Source organism: Prionailurus viverrinus, chromosome A1 (assembly GCF_022837055.1).
Source record: "Prionailurus viverrinus isolate Anna chromosome A1, UM_Priviv_1.0, whole genome shotgun sequence".
Classification (NCBI taxonomy): Eukaryota; Metazoa; Chordata; class Mammalia; order Carnivora; family Felidae; genus Prionailurus; species Prionailurus viverrinus.
Window position 1 is genome coordinate 163878017 of NC_062561.1, and position 23514 is coordinate 163901530.

General features: G+C 33.5%; 1 protein-coding gene across 1 annotated transcript in view; it reads right to left on the minus strand.

Annotated features, from left to right (window-relative positions):
• The window catches only part of SLCO4C1 (solute carrier organic anion transporter family member 4C1), a 75886-nt gene that overhangs the window by 10561 nt on the left and 41811 nt on the right, over positions 1-23514 (minus strand). Inside the window, exons 4-11 of the mRNA XM_047868990.1 lie at positions 20127-20223; positions 17742-17863; positions 14670-14788; positions 12239-12383; positions 11672-11867; positions 5885-6038; positions 2140-2330; positions 728-792 (exon numbers count right to left, since the gene is read on the minus strand). Coding sequence (XP_047724946.1) covers positions 728-792; positions 2140-2330; positions 5885-6038; positions 11672-11867; positions 12239-12383; positions 14670-14788; positions 17742-17863; positions 20127-20223 — 1089 coding nt within the window. The remainder of the gene's footprint in view (positions 1-727; positions 793-2139; positions 2331-5884; positions 6039-11671; positions 11868-12238; positions 12384-14669; positions 14789-17741; positions 17864-20126; positions 20224-23514) is intronic.

The following is a 23514-nucleotide window of genomic DNA, read 5'->3' on the forward strand; positions in this document are numbered from 1 at the left end:
GGGAAAGTTGGTTCACAGGATTTCTAATGCTCCTAACTTTTGGTTTTTAGTTTTATAAATGATCTTTATATTATGGGTATAATATTGTGGGAATAATCATACACACATATGATTATATGTATAATACAGTATTTCTGTCCTTCTGTTTCTTCCTACATCTGGAAACTTATGAAATTTTCTATAAAATCTTTCTTCCATCAATTCTTAACTAGCCATAATATGTATGCCAAATTTTAATTGAAATTTGTTAACTCATTATTTTTCATTGCTACTATGATATAATTATGCCCCAAATGGAGATCAATGCTGGGAGAAAAGGAATTGCAATAGTTATAAATATGATTCTATCATAATTTATGTTGATAATAGGTTTTACATGAATAAGAAAAATTTATGTATTTTACTGTGCTCAATTAAAAATGTGTTGATAATCCTATGTTATATTTATAATAAATATGATACACTCTTTAAAGTTATATTTGTAACAGAATTGGAAATGACAGTTAACCAATCAGGTAGGTTAAAGAGTAAAGTCATTATTTTCTTATGTGATCTGTAAACAATACTACATCTCAAATATTAGAAAACAACTTTCTTCAATGACAATTACATAGTTTTCTATGGCATTTAAATTATTTTCTTGGCATATCCCTTAAGTGAATTAATCAATAATGCTAATCAACAAAAATAACCAACAGTCACCAATGAATTAAGAAAAATGGCATACCAACTAATCGAAGCAGCATAAACTGTATTCCCAATGCTAGGGACCGTTGCCTCTGATTAACACACCTAAAGATATCAAATACGTATACGTTAACTAAAAGTGGTCATATAGTATATTTGCTCTTAAAGCCAATTTATTTTTCTACCAGTTTAGCATTTCTAGATTAAGTAAATGTTATGTGAATGAAATAAACAAACTATTTATAACAGCTTATACAGAGTTGAACCTTTCTGGAATTATAAAAGAATAAAAATGTTACATGAACTAAAACACTACAAAACACCAAAAAGAATCAAAGTTTGACAAATATATCAAATATGTATGAATTGAAACAAATGTAAAAAAGAAAGCACATGCATTAATAAGACTTGTTTTTTACTATCCCTTAAGTCACAAGTCACATGACTTAAGTCACAAACAAATAAATATTACTCTAATTCTTACTAAGTTTTGAGACAGAAACCATACATAGGGGATAAAGTACTAATTCAGGTTTTGTAAAACAGTTGTTGAGGCTCAATCTGATTCAACAATGATTCTTTAAGTAATCACTATCAAACATGAAATGAGACATGATACTGGCACACAAGAGTTAGACAGGAGATAAAAGAGATCAACTAGTTTTTAAAAACAAACATGTAGTTGAAAAGTTTTATAGATAATGTTCCAAAAATGAAGTTTTAAAAAATCGTTTTCTCAGTTCTCTAACTCCAATTTCCACATAGGATAATGTTATCAGACTATTTAATATTTGCAGACAGAATCTCCAAAATTTCCATTGGACAAAAAGTATGTGAAAAAGTAATGAGTATCAGGGAACAAAAACTGAAGAGTAAAAAAGCTAGAGGTTGTTAGGAAATACATAGAAAGACTGATGAACTTATGAAAGGGCAGATTTTTTTATCAAAAAAAATTGATAAGCATTTTTATCAAGTGTTGTGAAGGAAAAAGAGCAAATTGAAAGCTCAAAACACTGCCAAGAGCCATGTGGCATCTAGCTTCTCATCTAGTAGAGCATTGTTTAGAGAAGGTTGAATATCACTGCACCTACTATATGAGGTAGAATTCAGGTCATTCTGATTCTGACATATGCGGAATACTCTATATTTCCATCATACTCAAACACAGTTGAATAGCTTAAACTGAAGCCTGATGAAAGAGTCAGAGAAGCTAAAGTCAAGTATATTCCAGATAGGCAATATTAAGACACTTTCACATACATGATCACATTTAAACCTCATATATCTGGGGTTCAATGAAGTAGCTTTTCCAATGTCATAGAAGTAACAATGTTATAAGAACTGAATTAGTTTTAGAACCAGTGGTCAATATATGAACCAAATGAACCTGAGTCTATTTTCTTTACACTCAAATTGTCTTAGGGATGGCAAATTTCACAATATAATACATACCTTAGGATGGACACAGTTATAGGAGTACCAGCCATAAATGTAAAGATAATTGTAGCAAAGAAAATGCCAAGGAATATGGGCAAATTTGCACATCGACTTTCACATTTTCCAGCTTTAGCTTCAGAAATAAAACTTGCCGAAGTAGGAGTTATTTCTGTATTCCTTGCAATACAGGAACAATTGTAATATTCCTACAAATATTAGACATAATGATATTGCACGTGCTTATCTTGAAAACATATTTTATCATTGTAAGTTAGGTGATTTACAGACATGGCAATCATTTTACACAATCTTAATCTTTGAACAACAAATAATGCTACAAAAGAGTAATTAACTCTTAAGAGATTAAGTGAAAATAAAGGACAACATTTATGAAGTAGAATCATCTGTATTTGAGTAGTGTTCACTGCTTCAACTTGTAAGCTATTACTGACTCATAACTTATAAAATAAATGGACAAGAATATACCAATTATCTGACCTCACCTTCCAGACTACTTTTAATAAATCATATTTGTTCAAATTATTTTCTTGCTTTCTTTTCCATTATAGAAGGTAAAGAAGCACACTATCTACGATAGTTTGAAAGGACAAACACTATAATTTTAACAAATGTCACCGCAAAGTTAACTAATATATCACAAGTCTCTAGGAAAAAAATATGTTGCTTTCAAGTAAACAACTTTACTATCATCTTCTGAACTTTCTGTAATTGCTTTACTAAAAGCAAGTTCTATCCCTTCTAAGATGACATATTTATGACAATGATAAGCTAGAAGTTATTGCTTCATTATCCTAAAGGCTATTTTATATATAAATATATAAGATTAACTATTTAATATATACTTACATATAAATTAATAATATGAACTGTTGGAAGGTAACATGTTAAAAGATTACAATTATTACTTTTGTAGGAAAGAAATTCAGAGTTTAGGGGTGCCTGGATGGCTCAATTGGTTAAGCTTCCGACTTCGGCCTAAGTCATGATCTTGCCATTCCCAAGTTCAAGCCCCGCATTGGGGTCTGTGCTGGCAGCTCTGAGCCTGGAACCTGCTTCAAATTCTGTGTCTCCTTCTTTCTCTCTTCCCCTCCCCCATCCTCACTCTGTCTCTCTGTCTCTCAACAATAAATAAACATTAGGAAAAAAAAAATCAGAGTTTAAGAAGTTTGTTAGGCATAATTTTTAAATGTTTTTTTACAGCTCAATTGCATTCTTACTATAAATCTTTTTACAAGTTTAAGGCCTCAATAAAGTCATAACAGAGCCATAGAAGTCAAAGGGAAATAGTACTTTTTTTATTCTAAAGGCCAGAGACCTTTTTTCAGTGCTAAAGCTAATGTAAGGCCAGTGGTACTGACACAGGATATCCAAATATGCAGACAACACTCCCAAAATGGAATATTACATACTCAGCACCTGGATATATCAAATAATGAAGAAATGTAGCCTTTAAAATTTTAAGAGAAAAGTATTTTATATCTTGATGAAACTATATACCTCTCTTAAATAAAAAAGTATACAATTTTACCTGCAATATACCTAGCTCTTACTCAACATTTGCTTTGTTGTTTGGGTCAGTGTAAAAATATAAGACTAATATTTCTGTGAACAAATGTGCATAGGTATTTACTGTATTATTATCAATGCATTTTGCCTATCTGAAATATTCCATAAGAAAAAAATCCTGTGAAAAAATGAGTTGTGACATGGACCAGATAGACATGAAAAGCCAGAACAAATAGAAAATTTGTAAGTCAAAATAACTTGCTTTTCCTAAACAATCACTAGAAGACAATTTGCTATTTAAGATGGAAATTACAGTACTTGGGGAAAAATATAAATATCAAATTAATCATATCAAAATAACCAATACCAGTTCAAGTATGTTCTGGGTATTAAAGTTTTTTTTTTCTTTTTCTGGCTTCCTTATGCAGGATAATATTTGTGTCTAACATTTTTAGTTATGGGAGTAAAAATCTACAAATATCTTTTTGTTGTAATCTACTGATTAGAGTTATTCAATAGCCCTTAGCAATCATATTTTATACACAAGAAAATGCTACCTACATACCTACCTCTGAAAGTAATAGTTACCTATCATTCAGATACTTCTGATTCTGTAACATGCATCATGCTAATTTGTGGAATTTGATCCCTTATAAGTAAAACAAACACCTAATTTTCTCAACCTGTTTTAAAACTAAAGGAAGCCCAGATGTCTACTAGTTTGAAGGCATGATAACCCTGAGACCTGAGATCTTAAAAATCTTCTGGAGGCCATTTATTTTTCATAGGTACTTTATGGTAATGATCTAGTTTTATCCCATGGATTAAAATTGCACATATGGTACCCCAGTCTGTTAGGTCTATTATGATTCACCACAGATATTTTTTTGACACATCTTTCAATGTTCTTAGATGATCGTTTTAAAATCTATAAGCTAGGTAATATGGAAAAAAATGTACATTGTTCCTCATATTCTCACACACCCTGCAGGAAGATCAAATCCTAGTATGTTCAGATAAATTTCTAATGTATTTATTACACACAAAATCATTAAAGATATGTGTACATGTATATGCACACATATATTTATGTGTGTGTTTATGAACATATAAATGCATACAACCACACACATACACACACAAACACATCCAAGTTGGCTTTAGAAGAAATCTGAAGTTATTTTATAGATTCTTTCAATTAGCTTTTTCTACTTATTTATGTATAAATCTTTTCTTACAATCTTAAACTTATCTTTATATGGTAAAAGAAATGCCATTCCACTAGTCTACATTTCAAATATTCAAGATTGTACTGTTTTGTCATAATTGTTATGTATCTTACTCATTGTGGTCTCTTATTTCACAGTATATATTTCTCTCAGATCTTTTTAAAGTTATCACATTACATATTAATCCATAACATATTATGTACTACTAATAATCTGAATGCTATTTTTCCCCAAACTCTTAAATTTAGCTAAGATGAAATCTTTAGATTATAGATATAGTACAATAAAATTCTATTGGATCTTAAACTATTTAGCTGTTTAAAAAAATCATATCTAGGTAAACTAATATGCATTCTAACCTAGAATTAAAAGTAAATTTGTATGTGAGAATTAATGATTTGGGGCATTTTAAAATGAATCTGTGGTGCATCAAATAAGAATAATAAATATTTATTATGTTTCTAATATATACACTGTAATTAGTAAGAAAAGAAGTTCCCTGACTTCTAGGGGCATAAAGCATGGTTGAGAAAATAACACAATGTAAAAAGGTAAATAATATTTCATTACTATAATAGAAGTGATGAAACAAGATGTAGGTGATTAACTGCCAAATTTATTTTTCAACATTTAATGCATCTGAAATATAAAGGAAGAAGAGTCTTTTCCAGCAGGAGTGCTTAGGGTCTTTAAAAAACAAAAAATGTATATATGCATACACACACACACAATTAAGAACACTGTGCATGAGCTCTACCCTCTTAACAAATTTAAAGTGTGTAATACATTATTGTTGACAATACATACAATGTTGTACAGCAAATCGCTAAAGTTTATCCATCTAACTTTGACTGAAACTTTATGCTGGCTTCTGAATGAAGGAGGTGGGCCAGCAAGGGAAGAACAGACAGGTACTACATAACTCCACTAGAAGGACAAAGAAGGTCATCCATAAATGTACAAACACACTACCTCATTAAGGTAAAGCAGAAGACCCAAGTTACCTTTGGCTGTCTTTTTAAAAGAGAATTTTTACAACCTGCAAAGCAGGGAGAGAAATACTGGACCCCATCTCCTCCACAGACAGGATAATAATATGATTGAAAGCAGTTACAATCGGCATTACAAGGAGCAGTCAAGTTTCCCAGTTCTCCTGTCCTGTCATCAAGAAATGAAATGAGGCAAATTATCTATATTGTAACTTTTAATGAACTCTTCAGAAGCATTGTTAGATCTTGCCCTTCAGTCATTTATTTACTCACTCAACACATACTTAATTACTGAATGAATAAAACAAATCAAATGTCTGCCTTTTCACACAAAATTTAATTTCTTGTGGGAGAGAGAGTCAGCATAAACAATACTTATATAATACAATGTGTCTCAGTGATAAGAAAAACAGGCAGAGTAAGCAAATAAAGCAGGGTTTCTCATTAGGTACTACATTATTCTTTGAAGGGGTAGCAGGGATGGAGTGCTGCTTTTGTGGATTATAGGATGCCTAGCAGCATCCCTGGCCTCTACCCATTAGATGCCAGTAGTATCCCTCAGTTATGATAACTAAAATGTCTCCAGACATTGCTAAATTTCCCTAGAGTGTGGAAAATTTTACATCTACAAGAATGAATAAAATAATGGTTTTCAAAATACTCATACTCATTTTATCAGTGGGAAAACTAGGGCCCAGAGAGATTAAGCTTTCTATCTTCACCAAATATTCCTGGTTCCCAGGCTCAGTTTTGTTCCATGCTGCCTTTTAATAGGATGCAATATCTTTGATAACATCGTTATGTTATTGTTAGGGTTACCCTAACCAAAGATACTTCTCCAATCCCTGTTTGTTCATCCATTCAACCAATAAACATTGAGCAAATGCTAGGCCCTGTGCTAGGTATCAGGAATACAGCTGAGTAAAGTAGTTGCTGTCCTCAAAGATTTCAGTCTAGGAGTAGAGATAGACACAGAAAATTATACACTAATATGGTGAACATGGTTACAGGTATTTGCAAAGTGTACTTTAGAAGCACTGAAGGACAAGCTGAAGTTTAGGTGAGAGTCTTTAGGAGCTACTACCTGAGAAAGTCTTTAAATGAAGGCCTTATCGACCTGTTAAAAAAACAATGGGTTTTAACCTATTTTTGAAAAGGTAATCAAAGTATTTTTACACTGGAAAGTGACACTGTCAAAAGCACATCTTAGAGAAATAATGCTAGGAGTGATGCAGAGTATAAATGTGAAGGAAGGAGACCAGTTATAATATGCCAAACAGTAATTTATGACAATCGACATTATATAGGAGAACCAAAATAGAACATTTGATTAAAGGAGACAGATTTGGGAAATATTTTGGCTGATTCTGGATGTCGAATCATCTAAAATATTGGGGGTAAGATTTGGTGTTTGAAGATGGGTATAGGACAAAAGAGTCAAGAAACTATTATTAGAAAAATAGTCAATGCTTGAAAAGTTTATTAAATGCTCTTAATATATACATATTGTTTTTAAAATACATAACACATTTTAAATTTCCTGAATATTTAAAATATACACGTGTATAAACACACACACCCATACCACATACTGTCTAACTTGGTGTTTTGGTAGAAAAAGAGAACTAGTTTGGGGAGGACATGATGAATGAGGTTTTATACATACTGAGGTTTAAGAGTATCAGAATTTGGTGAAGAAATATAGCCTGGAGCTAGATATCTAATATTGTTTGCATATAAATGTGGCTGAAACCATGATAATGATAAGATTAGCCATATAAGGAGCATAGAGCAAGAGAGTAGAGGTCTCAATTGTCCATTTATTTCATGAATACATAGTAAGCTCCAATATTGCGCTAGACTCTACTCAAAGTGATGGAAACATATCTAAAAGAAATAAATAGAAAAAGGGAGGGAGGAAAGAAGGAAATGGAAAAGGAAGGCAGGCAGGTAGGGCAGAAAGAAAAGGATAATAAAATCCCTCCTCATCACCATGAAGCTAACTTCCTTGCTTTCCACTGCAGGTCAAAATCAGTAAATGAGTGATTTATCTAAGGATTATAAGAGAATAACTGCTATGTTGGAAAATGATATTTAAGGGGTAGGTGGAGAATAAGGAGTCAAGAAAGAGTAAAGGAGAGAAAACAAATTGGAAACAAATCAGTGGAAGTTGGAAGAAAAGGTGATCAAAGAGTGAATTGTAAATAATTCATTACTCTGCCTGGAGTCTCTTCCTCTAATCAATTCCATAGGCTGCTGCTAGATTTCTTTATCAAGCACTATTTTACCCACAAAAACAAGCATTATAGTCTACCTACAACTAGCTTACAATATAGATACAGAAGTAAGGGGACTACAGAAATACTACCCCTTCAATTCTAGAAATGGCGTCTACACATTTTTAAACTTAACTTTTCCAATGTAAAATTCTCACACTATCAATATGTGATTACTAAGAACATGAAGGTGTATGACAGTATGATGCAAACTTAAGTAGAAACAGAGAAATGTAGCATATATTCCTTTTAGTTAAGTGTATATAAACTACTTAAGCCTATATATTTTATAAAGGTTAATTTCATGAGGTAAAGGGGAAACTATTATTAGAAAAATAGTCAATGCTTGAAAAGTTTCTTAAATGCTCTTAATATATACATATTGTTTTTAAAATACATAACATATTTTAAATTTCCTGAATATTTAGGGGCGTCTGGGTGGCGCAGTCAGTTAAGCGTCCGACTTCAGCCAGGTCACGATCTCGCGGTCCGTGAGTTCGAGCCCCGCGTCAGGCTCTGGGCTGATGGCTCAGAGCCTGGAGCCTGTTTCCGATTCTGTGTCTCCCTCTCTCTCTGCCCCTCCCCCGTTCATGCTCTGTCTCTCTCTGTCCCAAAAATAAATAAACGTTGAAAAAAAAATTTCCTGAATATTTAAAATATACACGTGTATAAACACACACACCCATATATGTGAGCAACACATTTATAACAAATAATAGAATTTAAATGTCAATTTCTTATTTGAATCCCAACTATTCTATAATTATGTCTCTACTGTAAGGAAAGATTTCCCTAAACCTATCATAACATCTTAATAGGTATGCATCTTTAAGGTGCTGTTTCAGATAAGTAAAGCAATTCTCGCTATAGACCAGATAGAGAAAAAATACTGTGTTTCATATTTCACAGTATTTCATATTTCACAAGGTTCTAAGTAGAAAGTAAAACACAAATCACAATTATCAACACTGATTACCAGAACAAACCCAGAGTCAAGGCAATATGAGAACAGTAGGAAGCTTTAATAACTAATTTATTTCTAGAAATGACAGTCTGCTTTCAATTGTTGTGTGCACATTAAACATTTAATAATAAATTAATGTAAAATATTACAAATATTAAAAATACCCTCTGAAATGATTAGTATTGTTAATCTTAAGGTTTTTTTTTTAAAGTTTCATTCATTTTTGACAGAGAGAAAACATGTGCGCATGCACAAGTGGGGGAGGGGCAGAGAGAGGGAGACACAGAATTCAAAGCAGGCTTCAGGTTCTGGGCTGTCAGTGCAAAACCCTAATGCAGGGCTTGAACCCACAAATGGTGAGATCATGAACTGAGCTGAAGTCAGATGCATAACTGACAACCACCGAGGTACCCCAATCTTAAGTTTTCAATATATACTATTTAACAGGATTTTAAATGAACCTATCAATAAGCCTAATTCATTAATTCATAGTTGCAAAGCTGTATTTAACAACCATAACTTCTTTTTCCTCATAACTAACAAGGTATGTTTTGTGCTTCTTAGTCTGTTTCTCTTTCCATATACTACTTTTTTTTTAATATATGTGTTTCTTGGATGAGGCTATAGTGAGTAAACTATCTACGGTATGGACATTTTAATATGCAGTGTACGGAGCTAACATGAAGAATTTGAGGGGCACCTGAGTGGCTCAGTTAAGCGTCTAACTCTTGATTTCTGCTCAGATAATGACTTCACAGTTCCCGCGTTGGAGCCCCGTGTCAGGCTCTGCACTGACAGTGTGGAGCTTGTTTGGGATTCTCTCTCTCCCTCTCTCTCTGCCCCTTCCCCACTCAAGCACATGGGTGCACACTCTCTCTCAAAATAAATAAATGAACTTAAAAAAAAAAAAGAATTTGAGGCCACAGAGGAAAAAAAATTTACAATGTCTCACCTATTCTGCGACATTAAACTCTATCTCCATCTCCATTTATATCTAAATAAATACACACAACTCAAACTGACACCTTCTCTCTTGTCTTCCCTTCTGGTTAGGCAAAGGACAGCTTATCTGGTAGGAACTCTTGTTTAAGGTAGAAAATAGCAAATAGATTCACATCCACATCATTCATCTTTCAAGGTAATTAAACTAGTGGTAAACTATCCAGAACTTTCTGTTCTAAAAGGAATATACAAAAAACAAGTGGTTTCTCAGGATACGTTTGGGTAAAGTTTATAGGTGTAAAGTCAGGTCTGCAGTACTTACCTGTACCTACCTTTCAACATTCCAGATATTTTTTCATTTAGGAACATGACCTAAGTCCCATTGGAACTGGTTCCTGAACCTACCAGCCTTTACTAGGCATTTATGCCTAATATACTCCCTCTGCCTTTCCCTCTTCTCAAATTTTTAATTCTCATAGCTTTTTTTGTACCCTTAAAAAATATGTAAACCAATTTCTCTGTTATACCATGAAACTTTTTCTGAATCTAATCAAAGGATACTGAAAAGCTCTCCTTCTTTTGAATTTCATAGCCCTTTGTGTGTCTCTCATTACCTAATACATTGTTCATTTACCGTTTTTTTCCCAATCACTCCTGCTACATTGCAAACTCCTTTAGAGCAGGGATTTTTCAGCCAGAGGATGTAGTAAAAAAATGTTGAATAAATGTAATAGAGGTGAACTTAACATTGCTTAAGAATGCTCAGCATCTCATTAATGTAAAAGAATGACAGCAACTGCAAATCACAATCGTTACTGGCAAACTCATCCAACAAAGTACATTCTATTTAGGTTATTGGAATGCCATACTCTACAGAACTGTGGAGTCCTTGACCTAGAGTACCATCTCTCTTACCAGCCTCAAACACATTCAGTGAAACAATTAAAGCAACACTGCAGGCTATGAATGCACCACTATGCAACATCCTCCTGCCTGATCCGCTAATTGATGCCTTAGGATTTCAAAACCAAACATACAAGGCAAAAGTAAACATACAAAGATAAAATGGTCATACCAGTTACAGGTGGAAACATGTTTACAGGTCATAACAAGGAGTCATTTATTTCTTTACAATAACCATGAACTTCTAAAGTGGAAACAATAATCATTAGTATAACCTAGGACTAGCTTCATTTTAATTTATCTGCAGACTATTTTCAACCCCCCTAATACACTAATGTCGCCATAGAGCCATCTCCATTTTTAAAGATTTAAATCAATAGCAACATATGAAATTCTCCCTAGGATGTGAGTCCTTTCAGGGCAAAGATTCTGTTACTTTAATCTTTGTATCCCTGAACATAGTTCAGGATACATTGCCCAGGAGAGAATAGTTGAGTAGTTACTCTTCAACTGCTCTCCAGATAAACACCCAACATTTAATAAGATGTCAAATTATTTAAACCAGCAAAACAAGAAAAAAAAAAAAAGAAACCTTACATCTTCTTATATACGAAAAAGCCAATTTTTCATTATTTTATTCAAGAAAGCATATACTTGAAAATACACACACAGCTTTTACTCTCATATCAATATCAAAAAGTACTGAAATATATTTACCCATTATATGATTCAGACACACCGGCAAAAGGCTCATTTTCACAGCTGGCATAAACAAATACAAAACTCAGCACAAGCGCAACTAAAGATGTGAGCAAAGCAAACTTCATTGTGTTTTTACATGTCATTTTGAGTTTTGAAACAAGTACACCACCTAAAATCTGACCAAGAGCAGCTCCAGGAATTAAAACAGCCCCTGATGAGAAAGAAGACAGAGAGAGTGAGAATACAGGTGTAGTCAGTTACTCACATGACAAATTGGGAAACATCAAAAACAAGCACCAGTAGTGTTTTAACACATAAATGCTATCATGTGATTTATAATGTTTTGAATATTAAGATCAACAAATATTCTCTTTAGCTATACAGCCTCTGTATTTCGTGTTCATACAACAGACTATTAACAGAAAATCTGAAACTTTTATCAAAATCAGTAGTTTAAATTTAAAATCAGTAGTTTAAATTTCAAGAAGTGGCTATCCAAAATGATATATTATTCTAATAAAAATTTAATGTAGTAAAGTAAAATTATTAGATTAAATATGAACAAAGAAAAAAATGGTTTACCTCCAAGGGTAGCTGCAAAGCTGGAAGACAATCCAAATTGATTTTCTATAAATTTAGGTAAAAATGCAGCAAATCCAGTAGTAATTAAGCCTTCTGAGGAAGTTGAAAAAACTAAACACATAAAGACAGTATTCCTCATCAAATTCTAAAGAAAAAATATAGTTCACCAAATGAATAAGTATGATTATACTGCAAAATGTAACATTAAAATGGCAGCATGATGAAATGGCAAATTTTTAATAAACACAGTATAACTATCTATAAAATTTCAGCATTTCCTCCAGCATAAAAATGAAATATTAATAGCTTGATATATACAACATTGAGAAAATTTATATGTGGAGCACCTAGAGAATTGACAGGTGATTGATTCAACAGTAGGGTGACTGTATCTTTATCATATGCAAAGGATGGGATAAAGGAGGTAAAAGCCAGGTTGGAAAGGTTTTCTCCAGTATATGATAAACTTCCATACATTAAATCTACCCCTTGTCTGATGTTTTGAATTCCCATGTCTACTAAATGAAGAACTTGGTTATAAACACAGATGAGAATGGTCTCTTAGTATCAAATTTGTATTGTTCTATGAGTAAAGGACTCACTAGTTAAGAAACTTAAGATAGTTATAGAGTTCAGCAATTTTAAATAGGTGGATACACTGCTGGACTTCTCAGAATCTTAAACTATCAGAGGAGAGTACAGAGATTAATTAATCTAATATATCTGCCCACAAAGTGAAAGCCAAATTATACTTCTGGAATATTAAGTGAAAAAAATTTTAATTAAACCAAGCAAAATACACACACTCACAACCACTCACAGGAGTCATGAAGAGGCAAGGCAAGAGAGTTAGAGAGAGTTAGAAGTTAGATCCAGATGATCTAACTTAAGAATAATAGTAGTGACAAAAAAGAGAAAAGTACCTGAATGAAAACATTCAATAATTTTTAAAAAATAATAATTGGCAGAAAACATTTAAATCTTCAGGTTTAAAAAGATAATGGATTTCTAGCAAGAATTAATGGGAAAAAAAAACACATACTTAGGCATAACCTAATATATTGCCTGAAATCAAAGATAGATGGAAATAAAAATGAATCATACTAACTTGGATGGAACTTCTCAACCACAACACATTTAACTAGAAAAGAGTAAGATAACATCCACAGAATTCTGGGACTAAAAGAGTATGATCAGAAAAGGTCCATTTAGTCAGAAATATCATTCAGTATTCAAGGATACTTAGATGCTACTCTGTCTGAGGAAAACTAGCAATAAAATACTGAATCCAGAGGGATCTGAATCAGAATTGAGACCTCAAAGCATGAAACCATAAGAATTAAAAAAAAGCAGTAATATACATAAAAATGGTAATATACATAACAATTTATAAAATAAATAGAAATATATGACATAGAACATAACTATTACAAAAGAAAATCGTTGTTGGGATTAAAAATCATGAACAGGGGCGCCTGGGTGGCGCAGTCGGTTAAGCGTCCGACTTGAGCCAGGTCACGATCTCGCGGTCCGTGAGTTCGAGCCCCGCGTCGGGCTCTGGGCTGATGGCTCAGAGCCTGGAGCTGTTTCCAATTCTGTGTCTCCCTCTCTCTCTACCCCTCCCCTGTTCATGCTCTGTCTCTCTCTGTCCCAAAAATAAATAAAAAACGTTGGGGAAAAAAAAATTAAAAAAAAAAAAATCATGAACAATGTCAGAAAAACACAAGAATGTGCCTGCATGGGAGGGAATAGAGTTAAAAGGTAAGATAAATCAATTAAAAACATTTCAGGCTTTCATTTAAGGAAGAAAATGAAAATGATTGAGAAGGAAATAATTTCAAATCTTGAAAAGGTAAAATTACAAAGTCCTGTATGTACAAAACTTCTATGATGCTAAATGAAAGAATGTTTTTCTGTGCAAATACAACAGAACAGACCATAACACTTGTTTCTTTAATCTCAAATTCAAACCAAGTAACCACTAACTGCCACCTATTTCACAAGGGAAAAATACTGGTTAGACATTCTCTAATATATATTTATAATTTAGTGATAACTGATCTATTACATAAAGGAAGTGGCATGGAATAATGAACTATAGTGCTAAAGAGAAACCACTGAATATTGATATTGTCATTAAGACAACTCATGTTCTTTCAACCATTCTATCCTGGAATAGTTCTCATTTACTCAAAGCATAATAAAATTAAATCTGAGGAGTTATTTATTTATAAGAGCTAGAATTATAATAAGTAAGCAAAAATGCATTGTGAAAATATGTATATATATACTTATTTATATGTATATATAATATAAATATCTACCTATATATGTGGAGGAGGGTGTGTGTGTGTGTGTGTGAGTGAGAGAGAGAGAGAGAGAGAGAGAGAGAGAGAGAGAGCAAGCATGTATGTGTATAGTGTTATTTTACCTTTAGGGCAGCTGGAAAATCTTTAAAGCTTGTTCCAAAACTCTCCTCGGTGTCTTTTAAGGAACTACTCTTATCCTGGTGAGTCTGGGAAATTCTTTCACCTTGAATTTTTGCTGTACCTAAAAAAACAGTAAATGTACTTCTTCTATCACTTCATTCTTCATTTTTTTAATGCTTACTTTTAATTTTTTTTTAATTTTTTATTCTGAAGTTAGTTAACCTACAGTGTAGTCTTGGGTTCAGGAGTAGAACCCAGCAATTCATCACTTACATATAACACCCAGTGCTCATTCCAACAAGTGCCTTCCTTAATGCCCATCACCCATTTATCCCACCTGCCCCACCCCCATCAACCCTTAGTTTGTGCTCTGTATTTAAGAGTCTCTTATGGTTTGCCTCCCTCTGTTTTTATCTTATTTTTCCTTCCCTTCCCCTATGATCATCTCTTAATTTTCTCACATTCCACATGAGTTAAATCATGTGATATCTTTCTCTGAGTGATAATCATGTGATATCTTTCTCATCCATGTTGTTGCAAATGGCAACATTTCATTCTTTTTCATCCCTGAGTAGTATTCTATTCCAGTGTGTGTGTGTGTGTGTGTGTGTGTGTATACATTGTGTGTGTGTGTGTGTATACATTGTGTGTGTGTGTGTGTGTGTGTGTGTGTGTGTGTGTATATATATATATATATATATATATATATGCATACATACATACCACATCTTCTTAATCCATTCATCAGTTGATGTACTTTAGGGCTCTTTCCAAACTTTGGCTATTGTTGACAGCACTACTATAAATATTGGGGTGCATGTGCCCCTTCAAATCAGCATTTTTGTATCCTTTGGATAAATTCCTAGTAGTGCAATTGCTGGGTTGTAGGGGAATTCTGTTTTTAATTTTTTTGAGGAACCTCCACACTGTTTTCCAGAGTGGCTACACCAGTTTGCATTCCCACCAACAGTGCAGCGGGTTCCCCTTTCTCCCTATACTTGCCAATACTTCTTTCTTGTTTTGTTAATTTTAGCCATTCTGACTGGTGTGATGTTGTATCTCATTGTGGTTTTGATTTGCATTTCCCTGATGATGAGTGCTTTTAAGCATCTTTTCAGGTATCTGTTTGCCATATGGATGTCTTCTTTGGAAAACTGTTTATTTGCCCCATTTTTTCACTAGATTATTTGTTTTGAGGGTGTTGAGTTTGGAAATGCTTACTTATTAACTGACACACACTTCTACAAGTTTATAAAACCATAACATAAGAAGCCAGTTCCTCTGTCAACAAAATTGCACAAACCTTTACGTATATAATGTTTTCTGAGAGCTAGAATTATTACTATCAGCTAAGGAAGTTCCAACCAGTCTAAAAATTAAGATGAGACAATTCTGTTCCAACGATATATTTATCCTCTTTATTTAAAAATATCTCTTAGGGGCGCCTGGGTGGTTCAGTCGGTTAAGTGGCCGACTTCGACTCAGGTCATGATCTCATAGCCCGTGAGTTCGAGCCCCACGTTGGGCTCTGTGCTGACAGCTCAGAGCCTGGAGCCTGTTTCGGATTCTGTGTCTCCCTCTCTCTGACCCTCCCCCGTTCATGCTCTGTCTCTCTTGGTCTCAAAAACAAATAAACGTTAAAAAATAAAATAAAATAAAAAAATAAAAATATCTCTTAAATTCTTTTCTTCTTTTTGAATGGCTCTCTTTTTCATCCATTATATATTAAACAATGTATGTTCGAGGTTCTTTTCTTTTACTCTCTTAAGTTCTTTTTTTTTTCATTTTTTTTGATGTTTATTTTTGAGAGAGAAAGAGAGACAGAGCACGAGTGGGGGGAGGGCAGAGACAGAGGGAGACATAGAATGCGAAGCAGGCTCCAGGATCAGAGCTGTCAGCACAGAGCCCGACATGGGGCTTGAACCCACGAACTGTGAGATCATGACCTGAGCTGAAGTCGTACCCTTAACCGACTGAGCCACCCAGGTGCCCCTACTCTCTTTAATTCTAACATGCTTCACAGATGAAGTATTTACCATGTATTATCATGTCTCTTTGATTTTTAATAATGGTACTGTGAATAAATCTGAGAAAACAGTCAATACATGGAATTATAAGTTGGATGGCCCGGGGTAGACAGGAATCAGTAAGACCAACTACTTCTACTCTGCCAACTTTTCTTTTGCCCATTCCCAAAGTTAATCATCTACCTTTTACATGTAATAGAAACAACAATTTAATCTTCAGCCTAGAGAAAAATACTTTTATAGATAATTTGAACTACATGATTATATGGAAGCAAAGTTTTCCAGAGAAGGGGAATGGATAGATATTCTTTTCTATTAATCTTTTCTTTTTGGACAAACTGTCTAATATTGAAATAGGTGAAAAATGAGTATACTACAGCATTACTTTTATGACAATTGGAAAAAAAGTACTTGTTCTCTCATCAACAAATAACATCAATGATTTAAGGCAGATTAATTATTGGGTAGTGAGTAACTGAATACAAACTAATAGTTTGAAAGATACTTGTACTTTGCATATACATAAAGCAAGATTCCAGACAACACACAGAAAACAAATTTAGTTAAGTATACAGTAAGAAAGTGCCTATGTACAGTTTTATTGATTTTATTAACTGGAAATAAAGGAAAACCATAAGTATTAAGATTGCTACCCAGTATTTCCTAAAGACAAATGTTCAAAAGTTTGCATAGGCAGGGGCGCCTGGGTGGCGCAGTCGGTTAAGCGTCCGACTTCAGCCAGGTCACGATCTCGCGGCCCGTGAATTCGAGCCCCGCGTCGGGCTCTGGGCTGATGGCTCAGAGCCTGGAGCCTGTTTCCGATTCTGTGTCTCCCTCTCTCTGCCCCTCCCCCGTTCATGCTCTGTCTCTCTCTGTCCCAAAAATAAGTAAACATTGAAAAAAAATTGAAAAAAAAAAAGTTTGCATAGGCAGACAACTGAAATTCTATAGAACAATGAATTTTCTAGGGTTCTTATCAACTATACAAAAAGCAACAGTTGGCCTAGAATTGGAATAAAACTCTTTGATTTTAACAAAAATGAATACCTGGTAAATGTTTTGGGAAGCATAAAAAAGGAATTATCAAAGACCAAGCAAAGAGCCAACACAGAAGAAATCCAATCCACCATGCCCCCAGCCATCGTGGATCATCTTCAGTAATATCTATGCTATACAACAGAAAAACAAAATGTAAAAGTCAACTTTACCTTGTTCACTAAAATTTAGTTATGATAACTATACTTTGTAATTCAAGTACATATATAGGGGAATATTATTACAACATTCAACATTTAAAGCAGAGTCACTGTGATGAATCAGACAACAGAAAGCAGGCATAAATGAAAACTATAATAATGGTTTACAAAGTATATCAAAATGGCACTATGACATAAAAGTGTAAAATATTTAAGAGTAAATATATATATGCTAAATATCTGAAAGCATACATAGAATTTCTAAACTACCTAATTTGGCTAAGTTTTTCTTCTCAACTATATTGAATACATCTTATAACAAATCACTGATCTGTGTTAAAAGCACATACACTGTGTCTTAAGGCATTCACTTAAACATAAAATTCGTTTTATTTATTTATTTATTTATTGAGGTGTAACTGGCATACAATATTATATTAGTTTCAGGTATACAATATAATGTGATATTACCATATATTACAAAATGATCACATTAAGTCTAACATCTTAGCTGCAGAAGTATTTTCCTTGTTTTGAGAACTTACAAGATTTACTGTCTTAGCAACTTTCCAATATTCAGTACAGTATTACTAACTATAGTCATCGTGTTGTATATTACATCCCATGACTCATTTATAACTGTAAGCTTGTACCTTTTGACTCCCTTTACCCATTTCACCCATCCCTCACCTATAACATATAACATATCCAAATGGTAGCCACAAATTTGTTCTCTGCATCTATGGGCTTATTTTTTTGTTTGTTTGTTTGTTTGGGTTTTTTTTTAGATTTTACATATATATGAAATTGTATAGTATTTGTCTTTCTCTGTCCAACTGTAAAGTTCTTCTTAAAGTAATTTCTTAAGTTTTATAACAGTTCCCATCATTTTAGATCAAGATATTTCTGGGGCTCCTGGGTGGCTCAGTCAATTGAAGGTCCAACTCTTGATCTCAGCTCAGGCCTTGATCTCAGAGTCATGAGTTCAAGCCCTACACTGGGCTCCATGCTGGGCATGGAGCCTACTTAAAAAAAAAAAAAAAAAAAAAAGGTTTCCCTCCCAAACACACCATTACTACAACTCATGTAATTCTCCACTGAAATTTAAAACCTTTCTTAAAAACCCAGTTCTCTGTTTCAAGGACTTCATCTGCACATCTTCTTATTTAGTTTCTAAAAATTAACCTGGGACTAACAGCTCAAAGAGCAAATCACATATCCATGACCACATTTTCTATTCATTACTCACAGTTACACAAAGGATTGCGCAGTTTTGATTCCTAGTGGTAAAATGAGAAAATGTGAACTCACCAAAGGTTACTGACTTCTCTATATTCCGGAAAAAGAGAAGGTAACTCAGTGGTTAAAAGGAAGATTTGGGAGTCAAAGGTCTACTTGGATTTATGTCTTAGCCACTTAACAACCTCTGTATATCAACTACCGTATAGGATTATTAAGAGAATTAAATGAAGGGGGCGCCTGGGTGGCGCAGTCGGTTAAGCGTCCGACTTCAGCCAGGTCACGATCTCGCGGTCCGTGAGTTCGAGCCCCGCGTCAGGCTCTGGGCTGATGGCTCAGAGCCTGGAGCCTGTTTCCGATTCTGTGTCTCCCTCTCTCTCTGCCCCTCCCCCGTTCATGCTCTGTCTCTCTCTGTCCCAAAAATAAATAAACGTTGAAAAAAAAAATTTTTTAAAAAATAAAAAAAAAAAAAGAGAATTAAATGAAGAAGTATGTAAAATAATGTAACACACAAAACCTATAAAAAACTATAGAAAATAGTATGGGATAAGTATTACCTCTTATTATCCTCTATGGCCAGAGCTGAAACCACACAATTGCAATTCTTATGACCATATCAAAGCTACTACAGCACTTAGTTTGAGAATCATAGACTTTTGAGACTTTTCAGGCCATCTACATCCAGCTAAATCTACTAAAAGCACAACTAATTTTGATTAAATTCTTCATTCTGAGCAATGCATGAAGTCCTAGAGGTGTATTTTGAAAATTTTAAGATGACTATTAACCATCCTTATTTATGAATAAATTTATTATACTAAGGGGTGGTATGGCATTAATTCATGAAGTGCAGATAAAGTATTATATAAATATTGTGTGTATTCAATTCTGTTTCCTGAAAAATCCCTCATGCTATCTGAGGAAATTCTTTGAAAACGTTCTATGATGTTAACATTATTAAAATAAACATATAAAAGAAAAAGAGATGTCGCCTTGCCTTTGTCCCATGTTCACATCAATGTACATGCTTAGCAGCTGTCCTCCCAACACATAACCAATAGCAGGGCCTAGTACTGACATAGAATAGCCAATTCCTGGAAGAACAAAGACATTGAAGACAGTCAACTGTACAATTGTGCTTTGAAAAGCTTACAGCAGTGAAGACAAATATTTTACACTAGAAAAATCATGAAATGATTAGAATTACACCAAAATTACACATTTTCAGTAAAAAAATACCATTGAATAGTACTTGTCAAGTCAAACAGCTTAAAAAATATTTTAAAAATAAATATAAAACATTTTAAATATAAATATTTATGTAATTCAGTGTATAAATTGTTAGACTGCAATAATCGCAATAAATCTAACAACTATAAATTCATGGAAAGTTACATTACATTACTTGGTGGCAGAGGTAGTGCATCTACTACTACCCTTTGTGGATGGTGATATTAGCTACTGTTCACAATTCTTATGGAAAAAATGATGTGAAATGAGAAGCCTTTTCTATTGTGTAGACACTCCAAAAGCAATCTGTATTTTGCACTACAGCAGCTGATTTTAAAACCTGGATCTGGTCATTAGTCTGTTTCATAAAAGTAAGCCATTAATTTAAATTCCTGCACTTAGTGAATCTTCCACTTTAACTTGCAGCAGAATTAAACTAACCTTATTTCTCTGATACTTAAATTTTTGCCATACATAACATTTAAATTTTTACCAAAAAAGATGTGTACATTAGTATCTTCATATATTACCACTTTCTGAATTTTTTATTAATTGCTGAGATTCTCATTCTCATATACAAAAGAACAAAATATAACATATCCAAAGCTAAGCATGTGTCAATGGCAAAAATGACTTATATACTTGACCAAGTCTCCAAAGTAGAAGCCATGCAAGATGATCTGGAAACATATAAGAATTCTGAAGGACCAGAGTCAAGATTCTGAAGAGGGACATCTAAAAAAATGGGACTGATTTTTTTCCTACATATAGTGGCTGATTCTACAAGAGACACTGGGGGTTAGCAATCCTTGGTAGTGTCTGGGAAGGAGGGAAACCGAAGTTGTAGTTCAGGGCCCCTAACTTGGAAGTTATTAACTTCCTCTACCCTACGTTTTACATTGGCACCTAGGAGGCTATACTCTAAAAGTAAGGGTGAATTACAAATAGACTTGCTCACAAAGTAAATACAGCTTTGCTTCAAATAAACTCAACCTGCGAAGTCAGATAAAGGGCATCCCAGACTGCAGTGTTCCCAAATATATCAGAGATTGGGAGTTTATTAAAAGACAGAGTGGGGTTTGGAGAAAAGTGGTACAAGTATAAAACACCTTTGTCAAAGTGAAATGAAAGAGATCCACAACAGATTCCTCAGAACTGAAGATTACCAACTGGAAAATACAATTAAGTCAGTAAATATTTATCGAGAAGCACAAAAAATAAAAACAAAGGATAAAAAATACAGAAAAGAGTAAGAGATGAAGAATGCATTAAAGGGGCGCCTGGGTGGCGCAGTCGGTTAAGCGTCCGACTTCAGCCAGGTCACGATCTCGCGGTCCGCGAGTTCGAGCCCCGCGTCAGGCTCTGGGCTGATGGCTCGGAGCCTGGAGCCTGTTTCTGATTCTGTGTCTCCCTCTCTCTCTGCCCCTCCCCGGTTCATGCTCTGTCTCTCTCTGTCCCAAAAATAAATAAACGTTGGAAAAAAAAAAAAAAAATTTAAAAAAAAAAAAAAAGAATGCATTAAAAAAAAAAGGCTTAGCATACATGTAATTGGAGTTCTAGGAGAGGAGATAATAGGAAAGAAGTTATATTTAAATAAATAATTATAGGAAATATCCTAAAGCCAATGAAAGTACAAAACAACATGTAAATCCAAAACATGTAAATCCAAGTCATATAAATCCAAAACAAGTTAAATAAAAGGAATTTTGCACCTATACACATCATATAAGTAAAACTGAAGAAAATCATATCAAACAGAAAAATCTTAAAAATGCAAACATATATAAGAAACATTGGAAGTGAAAAGACAAAGAAACAGTATTTTTAAAGTACTGAAAAAAAAAAATCAATGGTCAACTAGTTATCTATTCCCAGTGAAAATATTTATCAGGGAAAGCGTTAAAAAAAATTTTACTTAAAGAATTCTAGAACCTTTGTGATAAACAGGAATGTGATAAAAATATCAATTAATTTCAGAATTTCATAATATCAAGTTTGCATATAAGGTCATTAGTAGATGAACAGTAAAGGATATTGATAAAAGGAGGAAATTGATAAAAGCGAAGAAATGAAATAACAAACATTAAATTATCAAAAAGAAAGAAAAAAGGCTAAGAAATAAGAACATAGAGCAAATATGTTTTGCACATGTTAAGATGAAAGATTTAAACACAAAATAACATTAAATGAATTAAAAAGTTGGAATTAAAGAACAAAGATTGTTAACCCAATGAAAGCATCAAAGAAATAAGGGAATAAAGGGTGATTGGCCTGGAAAAGATTGTAAGGATTGAGATGTTACATTAACTACTTTTTTTAATTCACTCTAAAAGGTAGCAAATTTTTATTTTCTTTTTGCCCCTTTTTGCCTTGTTATGTATAAAATTTGTTTCATAGAATAATGTATGATACCAAAAATAGATACTGTTTTAAAAGAAAGAAAGAAAGAAAGGAGGAAGATTTTGGAAATGGGGAAATAAAAAGAGATAAAAAGCATAAAAAAGGAAGTTTTTCACACAACAAAACTTAAATACCCACTAAAAAATACTGGTTATCTGAAATTGAAAAAAAAAATCAGGTATATAAGATACTATAATTAAGTGTTCATATTTTCCTTAACATAAAGAGATAAAATGTGTTTCCCAGTTTTGTTACTTCTGTTGTTTTCCTTTGCTCTCAAAAATTACCATTTGATAAATTCCTACAGTATAAGAAAGAGTTAACATAGCAGCCTGTGACTGTTAACTTTAGAAAGACCTGTCTGCAAGGCTGGCCCTTGGCAGGCATTTGGGATTTATTTAACTGTCCAGAAGGATGCCACCATTCCCTAATTAGGGTGCCTGCCTGACTGCACCTACACTGTACAAACAATATTGTTTTGCTGACCACTTGTATTCCTTTTAAGAGTCTAGAACTTTTAATACATGCAAGGCAAAGGGTCCCTACATGATCAACCCCCAATAAAATCCTTGGACATTGAACCTCTAATGAACTTAACTGGTAGAAAACATTTCAAACTCCTTGCTGGCAGAATCAATTGTGAACTGTCTGGCTCCACTAGGAGGAAGCTAAATCTTCGAAGCTTGTACCTGGTTTTTGTGTGTACTTTTCCCTTTGCTGATTTTCCTTGGCATCCCTCCCTGTAATAATTCACA